The 20,629-nt window shown below is 42.7% G+C and overlaps 3 protein-coding genes across 4 annotated transcripts; 2 read left to right on the top strand and 1 right to left on the bottom strand.

Moving 5' to 3' along the window:
* Nucleotides 1-941: 941 nt before the first annotated feature.
* On the bottom strand, nt 942-3,725 carry LOC136946001 (uncharacterized). The gene is made up of 9 exons (XM_067240166.1): nt 3,516-3,725; nt 3,216-3,389; nt 2,908-3,065; nt 2,502-2,700; nt 2,298-2,394; nt 1,967-2,138; nt 1,590-1,766; nt 1,317-1,468; nt 942-1,190 (listed from the first exon to the last, which is right to left on the bottom strand). The coding sequence occupies exons 1-9, from the start codon at nt 3,560-3,562 to the stop codon at nt 1,092-1,094; spliced, it is 1,275 nt and encodes a 424-aa protein (XP_067096267.1). The 5' UTR covers nt 3,563-3,725; the 3' UTR covers nt 942-1,091.
* A 642-nt stretch (nt 3,726-4,367) lies between these two features.
* Nucleotides 4,368-9,070, top strand: mecp2 (methyl CpG binding protein 2). Its single transcript, XM_067240165.1, has 3 exons — nt 4,368-4,399; nt 5,503-5,889; nt 6,067-9,070. Exons 1-3 carry the CDS (start codon nt 4,368-4,370, stop codon nt 7,463-7,465), a joined length of 1,818 nt encoding a protein of 605 aa, XP_067096266.1. The 3' UTR covers nt 7,466-9,070.
* A 5,498-nt stretch (nt 9,071-14,568) lies between these two features.
* On the top strand, nt 14,569-20,622 carry irak1 (interleukin-1 receptor-associated kinase 1). 2 transcript variants are annotated; one of them, XM_067240765.1, is made up of 13 exons: nt 14,569-15,009; nt 15,172-15,339; nt 15,545-15,685; nt 15,851-15,936; nt 16,047-16,285; nt 16,994-17,108; nt 17,415-17,527; nt 17,667-17,874; nt 18,026-18,094; nt 18,211-18,465; nt 18,955-19,363; nt 19,590-19,706; nt 19,921-20,622. In XM_067240765.1, the coding sequence occupies exons 1-13, from the start codon at nt 14,898-14,900 to the stop codon at nt 20,055-20,057; spliced, it is 2,169 nt and encodes a 722-aa protein (XP_067096866.1). In that variant the 5' UTR covers nt 14,569-14,897; the 3' UTR covers nt 20,058-20,622. The 2 variants fall into 2 exon arrangements, with proteins under 2 accessions (XP_067096866.1, XP_067096865.1); XM_067240764.1 differs by having other exon boundaries at nt 15,169-15,339.
* Nucleotides 20,623-20,629: the final 7 nt, after the last annotated feature.

Genomic DNA, 20,629 nt, shown 5'->3' with positions numbered 1-20,629 from the left:
CGGGGTCACCGTCGTCCACGGGTTGACCCAGATTTCCACAGTTGGCCCAGTAGCGAAAAACGGTCAAACGGTCGTGTGAATCGGTAATTATACTAACAGGCTATTTAGTAATATAAAGCCGTTACCTTTGGAGAATAAATGCTTGCAGGTTTGTTGCCCCATAATGTAGGCATTAAGCTACAATACACACACTTTATTTCAATGTTTATAGAGCAATATAATCTGCAGTGTCCGATATATCCAATTAACTATTAATACAAATGTTAACTTCCTATGGGTAGTGTCTGGGGGTGAAGGCCAGTGGACACTAGACCGAGTCTGCTCACTGGTATTTCCTGTGGCTCTCTGTGTGTTTGTATCCTCTGGAGTGGATGGTTGAGTCATTGAGATCTCCAGCTGCAGACTTCAGACCAGGGAACGTTTATTAGCCAGGAAAGAGATTATAGAGGGAATGCTTGCCAGAGGAAGGCTGAGACTCTGAAGCATCCACATATCCTTCCAGTGCAACATATATGCACTCATAGGTCACATCTGGGATGACAGGACCATGTGGATTCAGGGGTTTGTGTGGAGCTGTCTTAGAGGTGAAAAGAAAAACAAAGGAATCAGACATCCAACAAGATCAGGTTTGTATTCTGCATCACAGAAATATTCATCCAAAAACACATACTCAAACTTATAGTCAGAATGACAAAAGTATGTGGCATTCAAACAATCTGTTAAAAATAGTTTGATTCAGCAAGAGTGGAATAACTCATGTACAGTATGACCAGTTCAGAGGGTCATTCAAAACTGGCAGCTGTGCTCCACCCAACAGCAGATGAACTTCACACCTCAAACCAGTAGGTGGTGGTATTGCTGACAAAGAAAATGTGTTATTTAGTCTTACAGAAGCAGTCCTTCAAAAGAAACATCAGAAAAACACAAAATGGTTTGTTTAATTTTATTTTAAGCCCAATTAAAATACATATTAGTGAAAAGAGTACTGACAGAAAACATTACATTTATAAAAACATCCCTAAACTAGTTGTGATAATAATCAGTCTTTCCTAATCTGTCGGTAATCTGTATACAGTCATACAAATGATAGATCAGTCCTTGTACTGCTGGTGTTCCCTTCTCGAGTTGAGGTTTCTGTGTACATCAGGCCCCAGCACAGATGACCTGCGGTTCCTCAGATTGTAGCGAGGCTGCGGAGGAAACTACATATTACTGCCTGTAGTTTTGGGATAAGAAGTACAAAAAAATCATAGGTGTGATGGTCATGTGTCCCAATCCTTTTGTCCAATGAGAGAGGTGAAAGAACGTGTCCCCACCTTGTCCTCCACCAAGATGCTGTAGACCACCGGGGAGGAAGGAAGCCGTCTGGAGGTTGAGGAGCGCCGCTGGCATCTAGCAGGACTAGCTAGTGCTTGACTAGTCTCCACTGCAGCACCAGAGCTGCTAGACAGGCTGTCATATAGCCAGTCTAACACAAACACACACACACTCAATCCTAATGAGTATTTTCATCAATTGATCCAACCCTAATTGAAAGAACTACAAAGAGTTACTAAAGTACAGGAGACTAAATATGCTGTATTCAATACCTCCATTTGAGCGCTTAGATGTGTGAAGGTTCTGTACTGCTGTAGAGTCTATTATCACAGTAGAGGACCAAGGGACCAAGCTGCTTTCCTCCTTTTCTCTCTCCCTCCTCCTCTGACGTTCACACATCTGACTATTCTCTTCACCTCTGTGTGTCTCCAATGACTCTGAGAGACTCTCTGGTCAGAAAAAAAACAGACAGCAAGAAAGACAGGGACAGGGAGATGTACACATGCATACATGAAGACAGATAGACAAAGAGAGAGAGAGAGTGACATACATAAACTGACAAAGTGTAAAGTTGAAGCACTGGTAGTTTTTGTGCATGTACTATGCTGACATCTCAGGGTACATCTAGTATTACCCTCCAGGCACCTACCAGCCTGCTGCAAAGCCAGCTTCAGGCTGGACTGGGTCTCTCTGAGCTGAGTCAGGATTTCCAGACTCTCCTTGGTCACGTCTCTGAACCGAACAACACAGAAGACCAGGACAAGAAGTCCCACCAGAACCATCACTCTTCTCAGAATTCCCACCAAGAAGCTGACCTGCTCCTAAACACACACACACACACATTGGGAGAGTACATTGTATAAGGTTAGCAGATTACCTGATATAGTTACTTAATAGTAGACCGCTATTTAATATTTCCTTTCCCCTTAACTGATGTGGGTTCCCCTACCTAGCCACAGGTTTAAGTTTGTCTGCCTCACCATCTGCTGGTATCCGGGGTTGGAGTCATCTAGCACTGCCCTGCAGATAATCCTCTCTAGGTATACGTTCAGACCCACCAGACCGAAGAGAACCAGCCTGAATAAAACAGAGCAGCCACTCAAGGAGACTTGGGTGTTCATAGAACCTGAATGGAAAACTATTTTGTAACCGGCTGTTGTACACAACTGATTATGGCCGCCTACCTGGCACTGGAGGTGCGCCGTGTGGAAGTGAGGAGGAAGGCAGTGCAGAAGGCCAGGGAGTTGTAGAGCACACAGTTTAGGGTGTGGGACTCAGACAGGATGAAGCTCTGCAAGAAAGTGACGCGGTTGAATATCTCTGAGAAGGCCACTTGCTGCTCGTGGGCTGTCAGCTTCATCTCAGCAAACACCTCCCTCAGACCTGGAGAAAAGGAGGAGAAGGGAAATGAGGGAGATAAGAGGAGGATTAGTGGGGGACAATATAAGAGAGGGGAAAGGGAGGAACAAGAAGGGTGAAAACAGGAAAAGATAGAAGAGTAGAGGAGGAGCCATGCGGGGAGAGAGGAGGGGGGGAAAAGTCAGAAAGGGAGAAAGGGGTGATTTTTGAAACTGTAGGTTTTGATGCCACCTTGAGTGGAATGATGCAGGGTGTGTTTGAGCTCCTCTCCATTGCGTAGGATGGTCTCCTGGGACTTTAGGGCAGCACTCTGAGCCTCCACCAGATCCTCTGCCATCCTCTGTGTAGAAGTCAGCTTCTCCACCACTCCTGCGGAGCTCTCGGTTAACCTGTGAGACAAAACAAATACATCAAATGTAGCAACATAGCTTATCTGGAGCTACATCTTATTTGGTCCAGTAGCATATGGGACTGCGCTAAGAGGCTATGAATTCATTCAATTTCACCCTTTTTCGATATCTTTCACTGAATCACCTGACCTGTGTATGGTGTTTTCTGCCTGGTGCTGCCAGCTCTCACTCTGCAGGTAGTGGCAAATGCTGTGGGCATGGGTGAAGAACTCTGTGTAGGCATTGAAGGCCACTGGATCCATGTCTCTGGTGCAGAAGCTGACTTCACTACCCTCTGGACACTCAGGGAAAGGCCGGTTGGACCTGAAAGATAAAAACAAAAAAAAGATATCACTGGAAGCAGCGTTAGATTTGAAGGTAATAGGCTAAGAACACAATGAGTTATGTAGCTAAACATGTACGTGAATGAATTATTTTGTTTTATTTGACCTCTGCAGGTGGCAGTGAGTAAAGCGCAGAGCAATCCTGCTTTGCATATCCGCAGTGAATTCTTGACAGCGTGCATTTATGTTCTGTAAAGCAAGAGACCAACATTCGCCGTAGCGTTGGGCAGCAAGGTTTTGAAACTTCTGCAACTCCACTCTCCCCTCTTCAGCGACGTTTGCAGCGAATTCAAGTCCACATAATTGAAACCCAATTATGAACAGAAACATACCCCGCATGTTGTTGTCAAGTTGTATCAATAGGTCTACACAATTATAAAATTGTTGAATTTAGAAAACAGCAGGATTTCAATTGAGGTGCTCAGCTATCAGTGTGCACCGTGCTGACACCTGGGACGTCACGCAAAGGTGACAGAAGCCAGGATACATCAGATTTAAGAGGCCCACGCGGATACGGTTGTGGAAGGAATCTTTGCAAGATAACTGGACAGTAAAGCAGACAGACCGTCTACATTAAATGAGAGCGTTTGATCTGCCCAGTTAAGAAATTCTGTTTTATTAAGAGCAATAACTTCACGTTAGTTGGCTTGCTCTCATGCTTGCCACTCGGCACCGGTTCTTGCAGAATTAGATTTCTATAATGGTATTTCAGGCACCATGTCTCATGCATGCTGCAGATTGAGACGGTGTCCTCATCTGAAAGTTCGAAACCACTGATAAATTAACGTAACTGGACGTTTTCTCGCGAGATCCCAAGGTTACTGGCAAACATTACTAGTCATATCACTATCTCGCGATAGTTGAGAAATGACGGCGTTGAAATTGTGGCAGGGGGCGGGAGAGAGGTACCCAGAGAGATGTTTGGAGAATTTTTATAAAATTATTTATTTAAATAAAAATGGCCGCCGTAGAGAGCGGAGAGGAGAGACTGTAAGTGTGAATTACATATATTCACCATTTCAATGTCGTGATAGATAATGTTTCTGGTCGTGTAATTTTTGCTTGAGTGTTTTGCAAAGTAATGTTGTGTCTTTATGTATTATGGACAGTTCAACTGACTGGTGTACTGAGAGAGGCGTATAGAATACGTCACCAAGTTATTGCTAGCTAGCTAAGTATTTCCCCTACTTTGCGAGATCATGGATGGGCAAGGAAATAGCATCAGCATAAAGCGTTCGTGGGGGTGTGTTTGACTCTTATTTTCCAAACTCTCAAAACTCCCATTTTCTTTGAATTTACGGGTTATTTGTCATTAGTGTAAAAAAGAAACCCCGAGCCCTGTTTTTGTGTCCGTTCTCACCCTTTCGAAATCACCGCATCCTCCACCCTCGGACTATTTCTATCGGCTAACGGGTTAGATAAATAAATGTGTAGCTAACGCAATCGAGCTTCTACCTACGCAGAGGGTCAAGGATTAGGCTGTGCTATTACCGCTTGTAGCCCGTATGTTGTCGTGGCAATAAATGCATTTTTCATCTACAGCCAATTATACATTTAATATCGGTACTGCACTCGCTAGAGATACCTAGCAAGCCATTTTCGCTGCTGACATGAGTTGGCCCATTTTTAGGTTGCCACTGCTGTTTTTGTGCCATCAACTACATCACCCATCATATGTAATGCATTGTATTGTATGCAATTCTGTTCGTCTTTCCAGAAAGTGTTGTAAATACGTAGTCCAGAGCTCTGATCTATTTCTAATTAGTGTATATACACCATGTGCAGCGATAGTGCCTCTTAAGACAATGTTGCCTGTGCCTGGCTGCGTCACGGGGTACCTCTTAACTTGGTGTCTATTAGTTCAGACTCAGTTGTTATCGTTCCTCATAGTAGTCATCGTAGTTTTTTTTCTACAAACAATCCCAATATAACACAACAGAATGATGTGTATGACCATTAATTGGGACATGGATGTTGTTTTGTTTCCTAAACCCTATACATCAGGCATCCTTTGAAATAGGGGGGGGGGTCCATTTTTAATACAGTTGACTTTCAGTTCACACTCATTATTGTAACCCTTTGTCCATGTGCAGTGAGGACCCTGACCAGCCCCAGCAGACCAGCTCCAAGGAGACAAAGACACACAAGTCCAAGAAGTCTCGGCGGGAGAGACGGGATGCAGAGAGGGTGGAGTCGACCACCTCAGCTCCTTCCCCTGCAGGAGGGCTGGTGCTGGGTGGACAGCCGTCCCAGGGGTTGGAGGCTGGGCCATCGGAGCCTGTGGAGCGTGCTGCCTCAGAGTCGACAGCCTCAGACTCCGCAGCTGGGGAGTCTGCAGGGTCTCCCAAACAGCGGCGTTCGATCATCAGGGACCGTGGTCCGCTTTATGACGACCCGTCCCTGCCAGAGGGTTGGACACGCAAACTCAAACAGCGCAAGTCTGGGCGCTCGGCTGGCAAGTTTGACGTCTACCTGATTAAGTGAGTTTTTCCCTCCTAAATTACAACAAAACATTTGTATTCTAGTATTAAGGTATATCATCTTACAATTCTACATCAATCTGTGAAGTGTGACTCAAAAATGAACCAAAATAGAGTATAACAGTGCTGTTGAGTTGAGCTTTTATCAAATAAAAATGTGTTTCTCCCTGTCCTCAGCCCGGAAGGTAAAGCCTTCCGTTCGAAGGTGGAGCTGATTGCGTACTTCCAGAAGGTTGGTGACACCACCACAGATCCGAACGACTTTGACTTCACCGTCACAGGTCGTGGTAGCCCCTCCCGCCGTGAAAAGAGACCTCCCAAAAAAGCCAAGGTGGTCAAACCTTCGGGGAGGGGCCGGGGGCGACCTAAGGGCAGTGGGAAAGTCCGCCCTGCCACTGAGGGTGTGGCTATGAAGCGCGTGGTGGAAAAAAGTCCAGGGAAACTACTTGTCAAGATGCCCTTTAGCGCCGCTAAGACCCAGGCCCCTATACCAGTTCCTGTCCTCATGGCCAAGGCCCGACCTGGAAGGAAGAGAAAAGCAGAGCAGGAGCCTCAGGCCCAGGCACCAAAGAAGCGAGGACGTAAGCCTGCGTCTGCGGCGGCCGGGAGCAGCACATCTTCATACACAGCAGCTGCCATGATGGCAGCTGAGGCCAAGAGGAAAACCCAGAAGGAGTCTTCCGCCAAGCCCGTCCAACAGACTGCCCTGCCCATCAAAAAACGCAAGACCAGGGAGACCGTGGAGGAGATGGAGAGCCCAGCCACGTCCACAGCGGAACTGGTCACGGGAGGTGCCGGAAGAGGAGAGGGAGGAGGGAGTGGTGGAGGAAGTGGTGGAGGAAGTAAAGGAGGAGGAGGAGAGACAACAGGAGGTGGTGGTGGAAGTGGAGGGGGGGCTGGGACGGAGACAGGAGTCCAGGTGGTGGTGACAGCACTGCAGGAGCCACAACAGCAGCAACTGGGACAGAAGCCGCCAAAGAGCCAAGGGAGGAAGCAGAAGGAGGCTCCTCTGGCCCCGGTCATAGTTACTGCAGGAGTAGGAGGAGGTGTTGGAGGCGGTGGAGGTAGCAGCAGCAGCATCAGTAGTCCCTCCAAAAGCCACAAGAGAAAAGAGCGTGTTCCACACAAACACCCACACCATCACCACCACCATCGCCATCATCACCATCACCAACACTCTTCCTCCTCTACCACCTCCTTAGAGCAGCCCCAGGCCTCCCACGTCTCCCAGCCTTCCATTAGCCTATCGTCTCCCAGCCCCAACTTGACTGGGGCCCAAGTCCTGCAGAGGAACCAGGCGGAACCCCAGGACCTGAGCAGCCCTCGGCCCTACCGTGGAGGCCAGCCCGTTGGCAGCAGAGAAGGGGCTCCGGACAGCTGCCCTAACACCACAGGCTCCACCTCCACCAGGACTGCACCTGTCTTAGCATCTGATGGCAGGGCCAAGCATCGAGCTGACGAGGCTGCAGGTGAGGGGAGGGATCTGAGAGACATAGTGCCCTCCTCAGCCGTGCCTCGGCCCAGCCGAGAGGAGACGGTCGAATCCCGGACAGCCGTCAGTGAGAGGGTCAGCTGATTGGCTGGCTATGTGACTTACAGGGGGCCCACAATCTGTCTGCACCAACGGGAAAGCAGTCCTGAAGAGAGAAGCGGAGCAAAATCGGGCGTTTCTTTTTTTATTAGAAAAACAAATGGAGGAGAAGAAAAGCGACAAAAAAATGTGTGTACATACAAACACAAGGCAGCTGTTGTCATGTTTTCTCTGTGGGGTTGGGCTGTGTTAAGGATTTGCTCTTAACAAACACCCAAAACAAGATTGCTTCCTGATTAACACATTTTGTTTGTTCTTTTTTCTGTCACAGCTTTAAAATTGAACAATATCCACTTTAACCCACCGTACATTTGTCAAAGCTTCAAGGAGGTGGAAAGATTGCAGTAAGAAACAGACCTTGGACCAAACACTGGCAAATAGGCCTACTTAAGATTCACTTGATTTAGTTCACCAAGTACAAAGAAACCAATGGAACAGTTCCATCATAAAAAAATTTGGAGCTAAATTAAATGCACCCTAATCTTACTATTTGATGTCTTTGACAAAGGTCTGGTTTCTCACATCATGTACCTAATTATTTTGATCTGGTTCATGAGATGGAATAGAATTGTGTTTAATTTGCCAAAAAAGTGTGTACCTTTTGTGTGTCTTCTTCCACACAATCCGCTTGGCCATGATGTATGTTGTAGACAAGAGTGTAATGGTCTGAGGCAATGTAGCCTCCCGGGGGGAATGTCTACCTTTTGGATGCCATAGCTGATGTTTACTTAAATAGATTTTCTATAGAGAGTCTCCATTATAAATTATATATAATCCTGTTTTACTCTGTGTCCGTGCAAGACTACTGTCTTGCTGATAGCTGTCCAGACCGCCAGCTGTGTTATCAACTGGGTATGAGTCTTTTGCTTTGACATGGAAAAAAAACATCTGCAATCATGTTAATGTGATGAGTAACATAATTTGTTAATTGGACAGAGTAGGATTCGAAAATAGCCAGTTGAAATGAGGTGGGGTAAAATATAATGAAAATGGGGATCCAGGTTCTGAATAGGGCCCAGTTTCAGTCCGTTTCAGCCCAGTCTCCTAAAACCACAATTGTCATTCACATCCAGAATGTTTGAGGGATGTTTTATCACAGATGTGTATTAATGAAGATCTCCCCCATGCGATGTTTCTGTCAACCACTCCGAAGCTTCGAGAGGAAACTGCCATGATACTGACAGACAGATAAGAACTTCCTGTCTACTGGTTTCTCACACATTTATTTGATGCTCATAAACAGGAGGTTGATCTTCCACACTAACCAATATGAAAATAATACAGTATGGTGTTTACTGCAGCATGTGTGTTGACAAAGGAAGGATATTTATCCAGGTGAAGTTTTCAGTTATATTCACCATCATATTCATGCCCTCTTTGTGCTTTGTGTAAAGTACTAGAAGTAGGCATTGTGCTTTTCATTTTTTAGTAATGACAGTCTGTTTAAGCTGTAAAGTGATCTAACAATCTAGCTGGCTATTATCAATATGTGTATGACTGCACAGACCAGAGCACTTATAACCCCAGACAAGGGATCGATAAAATTATAAATGTACATGACCTAATAAACTGGCATGTAATCAAGGTTAACCTGACTATTCATTTAGTTTAGTTATTTTTCCAAAGATTGTTGAGGAAATACAATTTATTAAATGAATGTACAGGGTTTATTTACATTATGTTGTCATAGATATCTTAGAATTTTTCTGATTCGTAGAAAATGTATTACATTTAATGAAACTAAAAAAGTTAGTTTAGTTCAGAGGATAAGTTTAGTTTTTGTAAGTGGAAAAAGTAAATCAATGGATTTTATGTCCCAAAGATTTTGTGAAAAAACCAAACCCATTTAAGGAAGTTCTTCTTTGTCTGTTGTGTTGAGTGAATGTACAAAAAAAAATCTTATTTTGTTGACACAATGTTTTTTAAATATAGAGGACAGGTGTAGCCAGGAATATTTCGGACATGCAAGGTTTTGTTGAGATGAAGTGTAACGTTAGTCCAACGTTACATCCATTGCACTGATGTTACAACCCAGTTCTCATTCTGCATGCACTCTTTTTTTGATTCACTTTAGCTCCCAACACTTTTCTTTCTGTAAGCCCAAACTCACAGATACATGTAGGACTCAGATAATGTGGCACAAAATATACTGACTGCATGCTCCAGGTATAGTGTTTTGAGGCCAAGGTGACTTTTTCATTTACATTATGTTAATTTAGGGTACATAGTGTAGATATGAACAAAGATGCCATCCATAGTTTCTATTTATCAACCTTCAAACAATCGTTGGAATTCATCAAACTTGGCATTCAAAAAAATTGTGCTTTTATTTTTTAGCCAAACCGTATTTATTCTGTCTCCCAGTGAACTATGTCTGACTTAATAGTGTAACCCTACAACATGCATTTTTGTGGCACAATAACAATGTTTGAATGAATTCTAGCCTATGCTCTCACACGCACAACAGGCCCTTAACCCCAGTCTCACCCACCCTAGAACAACATGATTTTCATTCTGAAGAAAAACTTAAAAATATTCTTGCATGCCACAGTTACAGAGATATATTTGTTAGTGAATTTTATAATGTAATATAATATAAAAAGTATGTATTACTTTGATGCACCAGTATCTTAAACCTGTAATAATCAGTTGATATCTGGAGGAACAGGAATTTAAGAAGGTTGTGTCATGCGAATCCATCCCAGAAGTTTGCTTGACACCATGTTAGTGTGAACACAGAGATCGATGCTATCATTTCCATCTGAACCCTTGATCAGAGAAATCCGAGGTTCTGGACTTATTACTCTATTGAAAATATATTTTGGTTAGGAGAATTGGAGCCCAAAATATCTGTAAATAAAAAAAGGTTTTTAGTTTCATATCAACAACTCAAAAAGGACGTATTATCCAGTGGCAAAAACCTAATGGTGTCATCCTTGTCAGTCTTCTATGAATTGCCATTGTCTTCTGTGCCCATATTTACTTCGCACATTGGATCTGAAGTACTGTATACAATGCCACCCATGTTTACAGAATGCATCTTAATGCAGCGTAAACAAGGTCTTAGATGTTGCTTGTGTCCTGCCTCCCTTGGTCTCCTCACTTCCCTGACCCTAGCCAGAAGGGTAGGGAGTATTGGTATAAGAGCTCCCTTGCTCTTAAAGGGCTATGAAACGTTTTCAAACTTTAAACAATACGGGGCAATGCTGTCTAAAGCCCGACAATAGAACTACACTCCTCTTTGCTTGTAGTTGTGAGCACTTTTGAATACATTCATGTCCAGACTTTAGTCTCTATAGAAAATTGGGACTCCTCCTATTTCCCCTATATACTCCACCTGTAGAAAAACAGGACTGTGTCCTGATGACTCTCTCTTTCTCCATACAGGCAGTATGATCACTTGCTCACTTTCAACTAACTCTGCATCCTCAGTCGCTACCCCTGCAGCCCAAAGTTTGCACTTAGTCCCTTGTCTATTGAGAACAGCCTGGACTATGACATGTATTTGAGACTCGTAATTTGCTTCCATGCTTAATGCAGTTCAATGCTATGAAGGGGTATATCCCAGGAAGTGTAGAGAATGTTGATGCAGAGTTCCACATTCAAATGTAACTGGAGGGGGAGGCCAGGTTGGAGAAGGATATGGGCAGCTGAGAGGACAAAGATTTAACATGTGGCTCAAGAAGACTTAACCCTTTCTAAATGTAAAAAAAAAAAGTAATCTGAGTTTAATTGTTTTGATTTGATGTTCTACAGTCTGTTAACTCCTGTTTGGACTTAAAACTGCAGCAACTTTGCTGACTCCATCTGGGTAGCATTGTCAGCCAAGCGGGAACAGAAAGGATAGTGCCTTGCATTAGAGAGCGACATTGAACAGTAGTTGCCTTTGATGAAAAACATAGTGGTTAAATAGATCAGATGGCATGTCAGGTCAAAGTGGGGTTTAACCAGTTTCCTCTGGAATCTGGGATCTTAATCATACTTGCATAGAAGCAAACTTCAGTGACAACCGCACATAATCTGCGGTGGATTATGGGGTTGATTCCTTGTTTTTAATGAACATTGTTCGTCAAAGAGTATCTGGCCCTCAAATACAAGACACACTGATGTAGAATGTACTCCGCTAACAGGTGTTTGAAGTGTTTGCATGTGGTTAGGAAGACAGAAATCTTGTAATCTTCAAAGCATATATTGTCATTTTCCAGGAATTTAAGTGAGCTTTCTGTTTCTGCTGGTTGAAGGTCATGTGTAAACCTTTTTTTCTAGTAGTGTGTGTCTACATGTCCCTGCCTTTAGATTTGCCATCTCAGACGTTGTAGCTATGACGATGCTGTTTGGGCTCAGTCTCTTCCACCAAACTTGCTTTTAAAAAGCAATAGTCTAGAGAGCAAAACAGTGATTTTGTGTTTGTCCATCAACACAGGCTTTCTCCTTGTACACCTCTAACCCCACATTAAATCTGAAAAGGGAGATTTTTAATGATTGCATGATGTACAGGATAAAATGAATTACATCAAAGTTATTTATTGAATGCCAGTTCAGGTCAAAAATAAAAGAGTGAACTTTGATACAAATTCAAAAATCCACTGTTGGAAAATTAACTGTCTATTTAACATAGTCTTGTGCCTTGAAGTTGAAGTACTAGAATTTATACTGTGGTTGATGTATTTTTTATTCAGAGTCCTGTATTTGCCTCTTGTTGCTATTCTGCGCTGTGTGTATCATAGAGTAATAGATAAAGTATTTTCTTAGTTTGATAATTTGCCTGCTTTGTATTTCATTTAAAAGTGTTTTGAGGAACAGAGGAATGATGTAACAGGCAATAACGATCATGTCATGATACCTTGTGACAATATAGCGTTGATATGTTATTCTCTTTGTTTTAGCACTTTTTGGGAACATGTTGTTCTTGGAAATTTAAATTTCACCATAACCACAATAATTGGTCACACATTAGTCTGCCTTAGTCCTTCCAACCACAATTTTTTATGAGAGAATATTTCAATCATGGCCAGTTGGTGAAATACAAAACAATTAAGATCTGCACTTTATAAAGTATGATGCGTAACAGGACACTCATTTCCCTTTTGTATGTATTTTTACCTTTATCTAAAGTTTTCATTTTTTATATATTTTTTTCCATTTTAGTTGCAAGTATTACAAAGGGGTGAAGAGTCCTCTCTGTTAGCTGAGCTGTTTGAATTAAACAATCACTTGTCGAGGTGTCAAGGGTTATTTACCATTTTCCAGGCCATGTCTTTGCCTTCCTGAAACTGAAAAGCCTAGTTTGTGTCAACTTTTATAGTATTGTATGATTGTTTGTTTGATTTTGCCCAATGTAACAAACATAATAGTAAACAACATATATAATACCTGTGCCGTGTGTTTCTGTCTGTATTATTTATTTTATTATTATTAAATGATTTATGTACATAAAATCTATTATTTATTTATTTTAACACAAATCAGTTTTAAGAGCTGGCATTGATGTTTGTTCATCTGTGGTATTATAGTATTACAATACACACAAACCAAAGTCCTATTAGTGGATATTTTAGTGAAGAATTATTAGCTTCAGTTCCATGCCCTCTAGTGTATTCTAAAATAAATTAGCCTACTCAGCGGACAGAGACAATCGACAGTCTCAGCAAGTAATTGATCTACGACTGATTGAACTTGTTACGGTGTGTGGGGGGTAGGACCCAAACGCGGAGCGGTAGCCAGTCATCGTCACAAAAAAAGGGTTAATTCTTGAAACAGGAACAGACAGGGTACTCAAGGACAAGACAAAAGACTGGACACAAAACAGAAAACTAAATACACAGAACCAAACAAGACACAGGTGGACACTATGAGATTAACGAGAACTGAAACCACTGAACGAGACACAGGTGAAGACAATAGGTGCGGTCGACTTCATGCAGCGCCCGCGTCGCCTGCAGCCGCCTGCATCCCGGCTGACTTGAAGCAGCCAATGGCATTCTCAGCTTTAAGTCGGCGCCGCCGGCGCTGCATTAAGTAGAACACACCTAAGGACAGACACAGGGAAACAATAGGGCAGGGCAAAACCAAGACAACACGGCTGTGGGCTTGACAGAACTAACTCAATAGGTGTATCCGACTTCATTCAGCGCCGGCTGCTTCAAGTCAGCCGCCAGCGCTGCATGAAGCCGAACACACCTAATGTGCAATGCAATGTGTCCAACATTTTGGCTGTATTACATTCCAAATTCCTTTCATATGTACAAATACATCTATAGATATACACACTATGAATATGTGTTAGGGCTTTGACGTTTTCATCAAGTCCCTATTATACCTAGAAAAGGTACATTTTCTGAAGAAAATGTGTGTTTGCTGAAAGCAGTTGAAACAGTTTTGTTGGCTTGAATAGTCATGAAGGTTTAAAAATAATAATTTAAGTTTTAAAATGGTATATGCAATAAACAGTGTGACAGTATGTCAATGGTGTGAAAGTACAGTATGTGTTGCTTAAAAAACTAAATTGGGCATGCAGTAGGAAAGTATATCTGTCATTGTTTTGCATTGTGATATTTTATTACTGTAGAAAAAGGAGTCAAAAGGGTGATGAAAATAGTATCTTATTTACTTTCATACATTTTATAGCGTGAAAAGTATCAAAGATTGAAAGATTGAGAAACCGAAAACAGTTGGAACAGTGTTTCTAAGATAAGAGGCTACCTTTATTCGTCCCACAATGGGGAAATTCGGGCATTGCAGCAGCAAAGTGGACGGAAGTATACATACAATTTACAAATTAAGTACGAAATATTATTAAAAAATATATAAAAAAGATAACACCAGTTGCATATGGAGACCAAATATAAATAAACAAATAAATATTGCACAGTAGTTTGCATTTTAAGTGTGTCCATGAGTTATTGTGATTGAGTCCCGTGTGTGTTTGTGTGTGTGTAGAGCAGTGGTTGTATAGTCTCACAGCAGCAGGAAAGTTCTTTAATGGCTCTCTATTTAAAAAAAATATTTGAGTTTGTGAAAAAGAAGACACAAAATGTGTTAACTACTTGGGTGACGTAGCTTGCCACTGACGTAGCCTTAACATAGTTTCTGTCTTAACAAGGAAATGGAATTTCATTGGGAACCCCGTGATTTAAAATTTAGGTTTATTTATTCTCCCGTCGACTATTTTGGGGGGTTGAATAGAGACAATGTATTATCTAATTAAGTAGTGTCAGTTTCTTCTGTAATTGTTGTCAAATGTCAAACAAGTATAGGCTACAGTTATAATAGGTAGCTATAGCAGTGGCTAGCAATACTTGTTGCGAGCTGGGTCTGGGTGACGCCGAACAAGTCGTGCTGATGTAGGCAGCAGCAGGTTAGCGCTAACCGCTTTATAGCCCAACGTAAACCTTGCTTGCTAGCTAGTTGACTGAAAATGACGTCCTGGGATATCAGAAAAGAACACCTTCATAAATTGTCATCATCTGTGATGAGTGATTTTACACGGCTTATGGACACCCTTCCAAACACGGAATGGGTGAGATTCGGTAAGATGCGACAGCATTGCTTGCTAAGAAAAAGAGAATGGTGGTAGTAGTAGTAGTAGTAGCTAACCAATGTCGACATATTCGAGTAGTTTATTCTCTCCGATAATAGATTTTATGTACACTAATCAAACTTTTGTTTCGTCCCCTCTCTTGGACAAGCAGCGTCCCGAGTGTTGAGTGACCAGACCGAGTTGAGGTTAGCGGAGCAAAGAGAAAGGCGGACCGATTGGATCATTTTGCGTTGGGAAATGCGAAACGGAACAGTCGGAGACCTGCTAGACATCCTAGAAGAACAGCAACTGTATAGACCCAGAGACATCATCTTGAGCTGTGAGAACAAGTCTTGAATAAGTCAACATGCTTGATTTGGTATCGGCTACTTGTAGATTATTAGATTTATATGGATACCGTTGTGGTTGAATAAAACAGGTCAAGTAAATGTAGTTCTAAAATCTTATGAGCATGAAAGTATACGAATATGAGGGTTTTGATTCTATTAAGTTCTCATGCATTGGGGTTATTTACTGGACTTTAGGGAGACCGAGTGGACACCAACTACAGCTGCCCTATTTCACTCCCTCTCCACTGCCAAGACTGGATCCTCCTGACTCATTCTCTAGGTTTACGCCGCCTCCCAAAATCGTACATGACAGAACTCAACCTATCTCTCAACCAGGTAATTCAGTTACATTCCAATCAATGTAATTTCTTCTACTCTGATGTATGAATCTAAACAAAGATCAGTCAAGGAACTTGAGCCAAATAAGCTTTAGAGATCACCTTACCGAAAAAGCTACTCTTCCATCTGTTCTCCACTCAAGTGGCTTTTAATCTTTCACAGGGGACCCCAGACTCAAGGTATTGCCCACACCAGGCCCCCCTCCCCGGGAGTTGAAGTCTGAGAGTGTGCCTGTTGAGCATCCACAGGTACTGTAAAAGTGTTTAAAAGATTAGTTTAAAAGAAAGTAAAAGATTTAAGTCAACTTTTACCAATGGCATTTTGTGCTAAATTATACTGATTGTCTTTAAATCACCAGCCTATGGCCCCTGTCAGCCTTGTGCTGTCCAACGCTATGTGCTGGCCATTTGAAGAGGTGAAGCATGGGACAGATCACTTCTCTGTGGCACGTCTGATTGGAGAGGGAGGGTTTGGACATGTGTACCATGCCAGCATGAGGAACACGGACTACGCTGTCAAGAAGCTGAAAGAGGACTCTCCGATGGACTGGAACATTGTGAAGGAGAGCTTTAAAACAGAGGTGGAGAAACTGTCTCGGTAAGTTGACGTTCTCTCTCACGCTCATCCTTTCTTGTGTCCTGCCAATTTAACCTGCCACCTCTTTCCTTTCACGGTTTCTCATAACTTTGTTCTGCTTTAAGTGTTTTCAATTTCTGTCTTGGTTCTGGGTGTGTTTATGTGGGCCTGTGTAGGTGAGGACTGAGGGGAGCAGAGAATCTCCCCTCGATGTTCTCTACCAACACACCCCTGACCTCGAAAAAATATTAAGAAGTTTCGGTTTGTGAAGGGCCTCTCCTGTCTTTGATGTGGTTTGTCTTCTATCTCTTTCTCTTTTCTAAATGGGGTCAGGGACTATTTCTGTGCAAGCTATGCTTCTGTTGTTGAGCACTGCTTAAGCACACTGTTTCAGGGTGGCCAATTGTCATGAAACTGGCTTAAAATATTTTGTTGATCAGTCCTTAGAAACATCTGGCTGTACATGTACAACATCTCCCAACAAGCAGCTGATTACATTGGGCAACCTTACTTTTTTCACTCTCTCTTCACTGTCACCATCTGTAACAATATTTTAATCAAATATATCTATCGCATATGTTTGCTTTTGAAGAATCCATTAAGCCTATTTCTCCAGTGTTTGTGTTTTTCAATAACAGGCGACCTAAATGCCTTAGTTGATACCTTAATGGCTGGACTAGAATCTCTGTCTCCTTTCTATGTGGCGCTCTCTTTCCCCTGTCCACCCAGGTACAGACACACAAACATAGTGGAGCTGATGGGTTACAGTATTGGAGGAGGAACATACTGCCTCCTCTACACCTTCATGCCTCACAGATCCCTAGAGGATCAGCTTCAAAACACGGTCAGTCATTCATGCAGGCCAACACCACACTTGAGCTAACGTGATTAATTCACCTGCTGACCATTTGATACGTTTTATGTATGAAACATTGTGTTAGAAGAGTGAATAACACATTTTTTACAACATTAATATTTTAAGGTATAAGATACCAATCTCAAATGTGCTTTCCTCCACCATTCTCAGCCAGTTGGACCACTACACATAATTTGAGTTCCTCAAGTTTTGTTCCTGCAGCTTATTAACAATGCCAGATTTCTGAAAAAAGTGAGAATTCTAACATTTGCTCCTCCTCTGTCTCTTCCTCAGGGCAGTGCTGCCCTCTCCTGGCCTCAGCGTGTCAGTGTGATGCAGGGCACAGCCAAAGCCATCCAGTTCCTTCACTCCTGCACTCCTGCCCTCATCCATGGAGACATCAAGAGGTGAACCACACCTTAGTTCTAATTAAAACTTCAGTTACTTAAATTGGTTTGAACGGCTGAACAAACAAAACTCAACTGAATGTCCACTCAGGCGGCTTGTAAATAGAGTTGCATTTGATATCTTTATTCTTTCCCTCAGCTCTAACATTTTGCTGGGGAAGCACCTGGAGGCCAAGTTGGGGGACTTTGGGCTTGCCCGGTTTTGTTCTGCTCCAGGTAGGTCGTCAGGGAAGACCACCATGGTGGCCCGAACCAAGACCGTGAGGGGCACCCTGGCCTACTTACCGGACGAGTTTATTAAAAGTGGGGAGCTGGGAGTGGGCATAGACATCTACAGCTTCGGAGTGGTGAGAGAACAGTCTAAATATCCACATGAGTACACACAACCCCACTACAACAAATGATGTCTGTTCTTTCAAAGTAAATGGACTTACATTCCATATACAAACATTATTATGTGTATGCTTAAGCTAAAGAGTTGGTGTTATGTTCCCACAGGTTCTGCTAGAGGTTTTGACTGGCCGAAGAGCCCTAGAGTTGGACTGTCAATCAAAAGCAGTCTACTTGGTGAGATTTTTTTTATGTTTGTGGATTCCACTTATGTTCTGGAATATTAGGATTAATAAACATTGAAGTCAAGTTTTTCTCCAATGTTTAACCAGCTTTATCATGTTTATATCCAGAAAGACCTGGTGTTGGAGGGGGAGGATGATGGGAGCTTGACTAAAGGGAAGTCCAGCCTATATGTGTCACTTCCCCCTGCTGCCACTCGCATCTGGAAGAGTCATCTGGACCTAAGGCTTAAAGCTGAGTGTGAGCCAAGTGGCACTCCAGGCCCTGGAGCCTGGCCTGCAGGTTTACCCGGGTCCCTGGACCTGGCTGGGCTTGCCTGCTGCTGTCTGGCGACCAGGAAGAAGAGGAGACCCCCTATGACTGAGGTCTGTATTGGGCTGCTGCTAAGATAGAATACAGGGATGGGCCCTAAATCATACTGAGAGTATTTCAATACAGAATTAGTAGGTTGAAGGGTGTCCTAATTCAAATGATTTATGCAAATGCAGCAGGGGATACCCCTCATAAGACTGCATGACTCATGCTGCATAGCAGCACGTTGGGACTGTGGAATTCCCCTACTGGTGAAGGGATGTACACTATTTACACAGGCTACTGTAACGTCATACTAACTACATACATAAGGCTTTGTGGCAAGTTGTCTGATGCATAAACTAAAACAAATCTGATTTCCAGGTTGTTTTGTGGGTGCAGAACTTATAAAAATATTTTTGAGGAATAATTTGAAAAAGGTGACCTTTTCTCCTGTTCCAGTGAGCCTTCTCAAAGTGCAGAGTAAAAAAAAAAAAGAAAGAAAACATGTACATTATACAATGATGTATTTGGCCCTGACGAATGTCTAACTGTTATTATAGGTGTTCCAGAAGCTTAACGACGTTCATACCAGTGTGAAGGCCTCCAGCAGCGGAGCTTCCTTCAGTCATCACTTCTCTCCACCCACTTCCTGCCCATCAGTATCCAAGCAGCCTATCTCTACAGCCTCTTCCTCCACATGGGCATTGACACAAGACATGTCCAAGTTAGGCCCCCTGGAGGACACATACGACTGCCACCCTGCTCCGACTTCACTTCCACCACCACCACCACCTCCACCACACTCTGCCTCTTCTTTCCTGGGGCCGTGTGAGTCGGATGAGAGCCAGGGTTACACCCAGTATACCCCCCACCAGACCAGCAGCAGTTCCAGGGAAGGTGGGGCCGATGGCGGTCAGGGCGGACCCTCTGCATGCTACTCGCCGGCTGGCTCACTAAGCTCTAACACAGGTAAATGCCTCTTCATATAACAGGGATAATAATAATGTGTCTTTTGTACAGGGATTTTTAGGACTCTCGAGTACACTTTATAATATGTCACTAATTTAGGTGGACTGTAGAAAAACTGGAGGTTGCAACCTTACAGGTGGGAGTTGCTCACTGTGAGAAGATACTGACAATATCATTCTGTCACTTACTTACTTCTGTCTTTATTTCCATCCACTAATCTTACTAGCAATGTACAACAGAGAGGTGGAAATGAACCCTTTCAAACAGCGCTTTCTCCACAAGTTGGAACTTCACAAGGAGGGCAGAATCCCCACTGATGAGCTCCTGTCATCTGATAACCTGTGTAAGCTTGATTACTTTTTTTTTTATGGTAAAAGAATACTGCCAAGATAATAAAGCTTAGATAATGTTGAATATATGAATACTTTTAAAGGTAATTGAAAAAAGTAATGATGTATAGTGGGTACAAACGGTGGTCTTTAATTACACTCATATTGGGGGATTGCATTGTATTTGCATTGTATTTGCATATTCTGGTGATTGATTCTTTCTTGCAGATGTTGATATGGACCAACCACAACGAGGACCTGAGGAGAGTGATGAGCTAGCATACCTCTCTGGAGAGTCTTGTGAGAGTCCTGCAAACACTTCCACCAAGATGATGGACAAGCAAACTGAACAGAAAACGACATGACACTGCCATTGGTTGTTGCATGTTAAAGTCAAACAGTTAACCACAGCTATCATGAAGCTCTAATCACTTATGGAGTAAATATTAAGCGCAGCCCCTCAATGAGGGTTAGAGATGTACAGTACTGCAGGTGTATTCCATTTACATTTCGGAACTATGGGCAGTTTGGGACGGATGCAATTCTGAAGTGAGTTGTTGCTGAAAATGAATTGCCAGTACAGGTACTGAAATATATCATTTCAAATATCGCTGTTCACGTATCTAAATTAGTTCTCGCATTGCAAAGGGAAATGGTTTACAGGCTTCATTAAGTCTATGTTCTGCTGTGGTCACTGTAGTTGCATAAGTGTTACTAAAATGTGAGTGATAATCAAGGCCTATGTAAATGAAATGTATATTGATTGTGTTGAAGCACAGTATAGTTTTTGTTACATTTCTAGACTTTTGGACATTCAAAATAAAATATTTTTCAGTGGACCACTGATGAAAGAAAATTCGTTTTACTAATTCATTTCATTTCTTTGTCTATTCATATGTCACAACTGTTATTCACAGATTAAATTGTAATTGTGCGG

This window comes from Osmerus mordax, chromosome 7, assembly GCF_038355195.1.
Source record: "Osmerus mordax isolate fOsmMor3 chromosome 7, fOsmMor3.pri, whole genome shotgun sequence".
Taxonomy (NCBI): domain Eukaryota; kingdom Metazoa; phylum Chordata; class Actinopteri; order Osmeriformes; family Osmeridae; genus Osmerus; species Osmerus mordax.
This window is presented reverse-complemented; position numbering and strand designations above follow the sequence as displayed.

Excerpts from the sequence above, each read along its gene's own strand:
- LOC136946001 (XM_067240166.1), bottom strand. The coding sequence starts at position 3,562 with ATGCAAAGCAGGATTGCTCTGCGCTTTACTCACTGCCACCTGCAGAG. Across the intron at positions 3,390-3,515 it reads ACTCACTGCCACCTGCAGAG|GTCCAACCGGCCTTTCCCTG; the intron begins GTCAAATAAAAC and ends TTTATCTTTCAG. Across the intron at positions 2,701-2,907 it reads CCTGCATCATTCCACTCAAG|GTCTGAGGGAGGTGTTTGCT; the intron begins GTGGCATCAAAA and ends CCTTTTCTCCAG.
- mecp2 (XM_067240165.1), top strand. The coding sequence starts at position 4,368 with ATGGCCGCCGTAGAGAGCGGAGAGGAGAGACT. Across the intron at positions 4,400-5,502 it reads GAGAGCGGAGAGGAGAGACT|TGAGGACCCTGACCAGCCCC; the intron begins GTAAGTGTGAAT and ends GTCCATGTGCAG. Across the intron at positions 5,890-6,066 it reads TTTGACGTCTACCTGATTAA|CCCGGAAGGTAAAGCCTTCC; the intron begins GTGAGTTTTTCC and ends CCCTGTCCTCAG.
- irak1 (XM_067240764.1), top strand. The coding sequence starts at position 14,898 with ATGACGTCCTGGGATATCAGAAAAGAACACCTTCATAAATTGTCATCA. Across the intron at positions 15,340-15,544 it reads CAGAGACATCATCTTGAGCT|GGAGACCGAGTGGACACCAA; the intron begins GTGAGAACAAGT and ends ACTGGACTTTAG. Across the intron at positions 18,466-18,954 it reads GGAGACCCCCTATGACTGAG|GTGTTCCAGAAGCTTAACGA; the intron begins GTCTGTATTGGG and ends CTGTTATTATAG.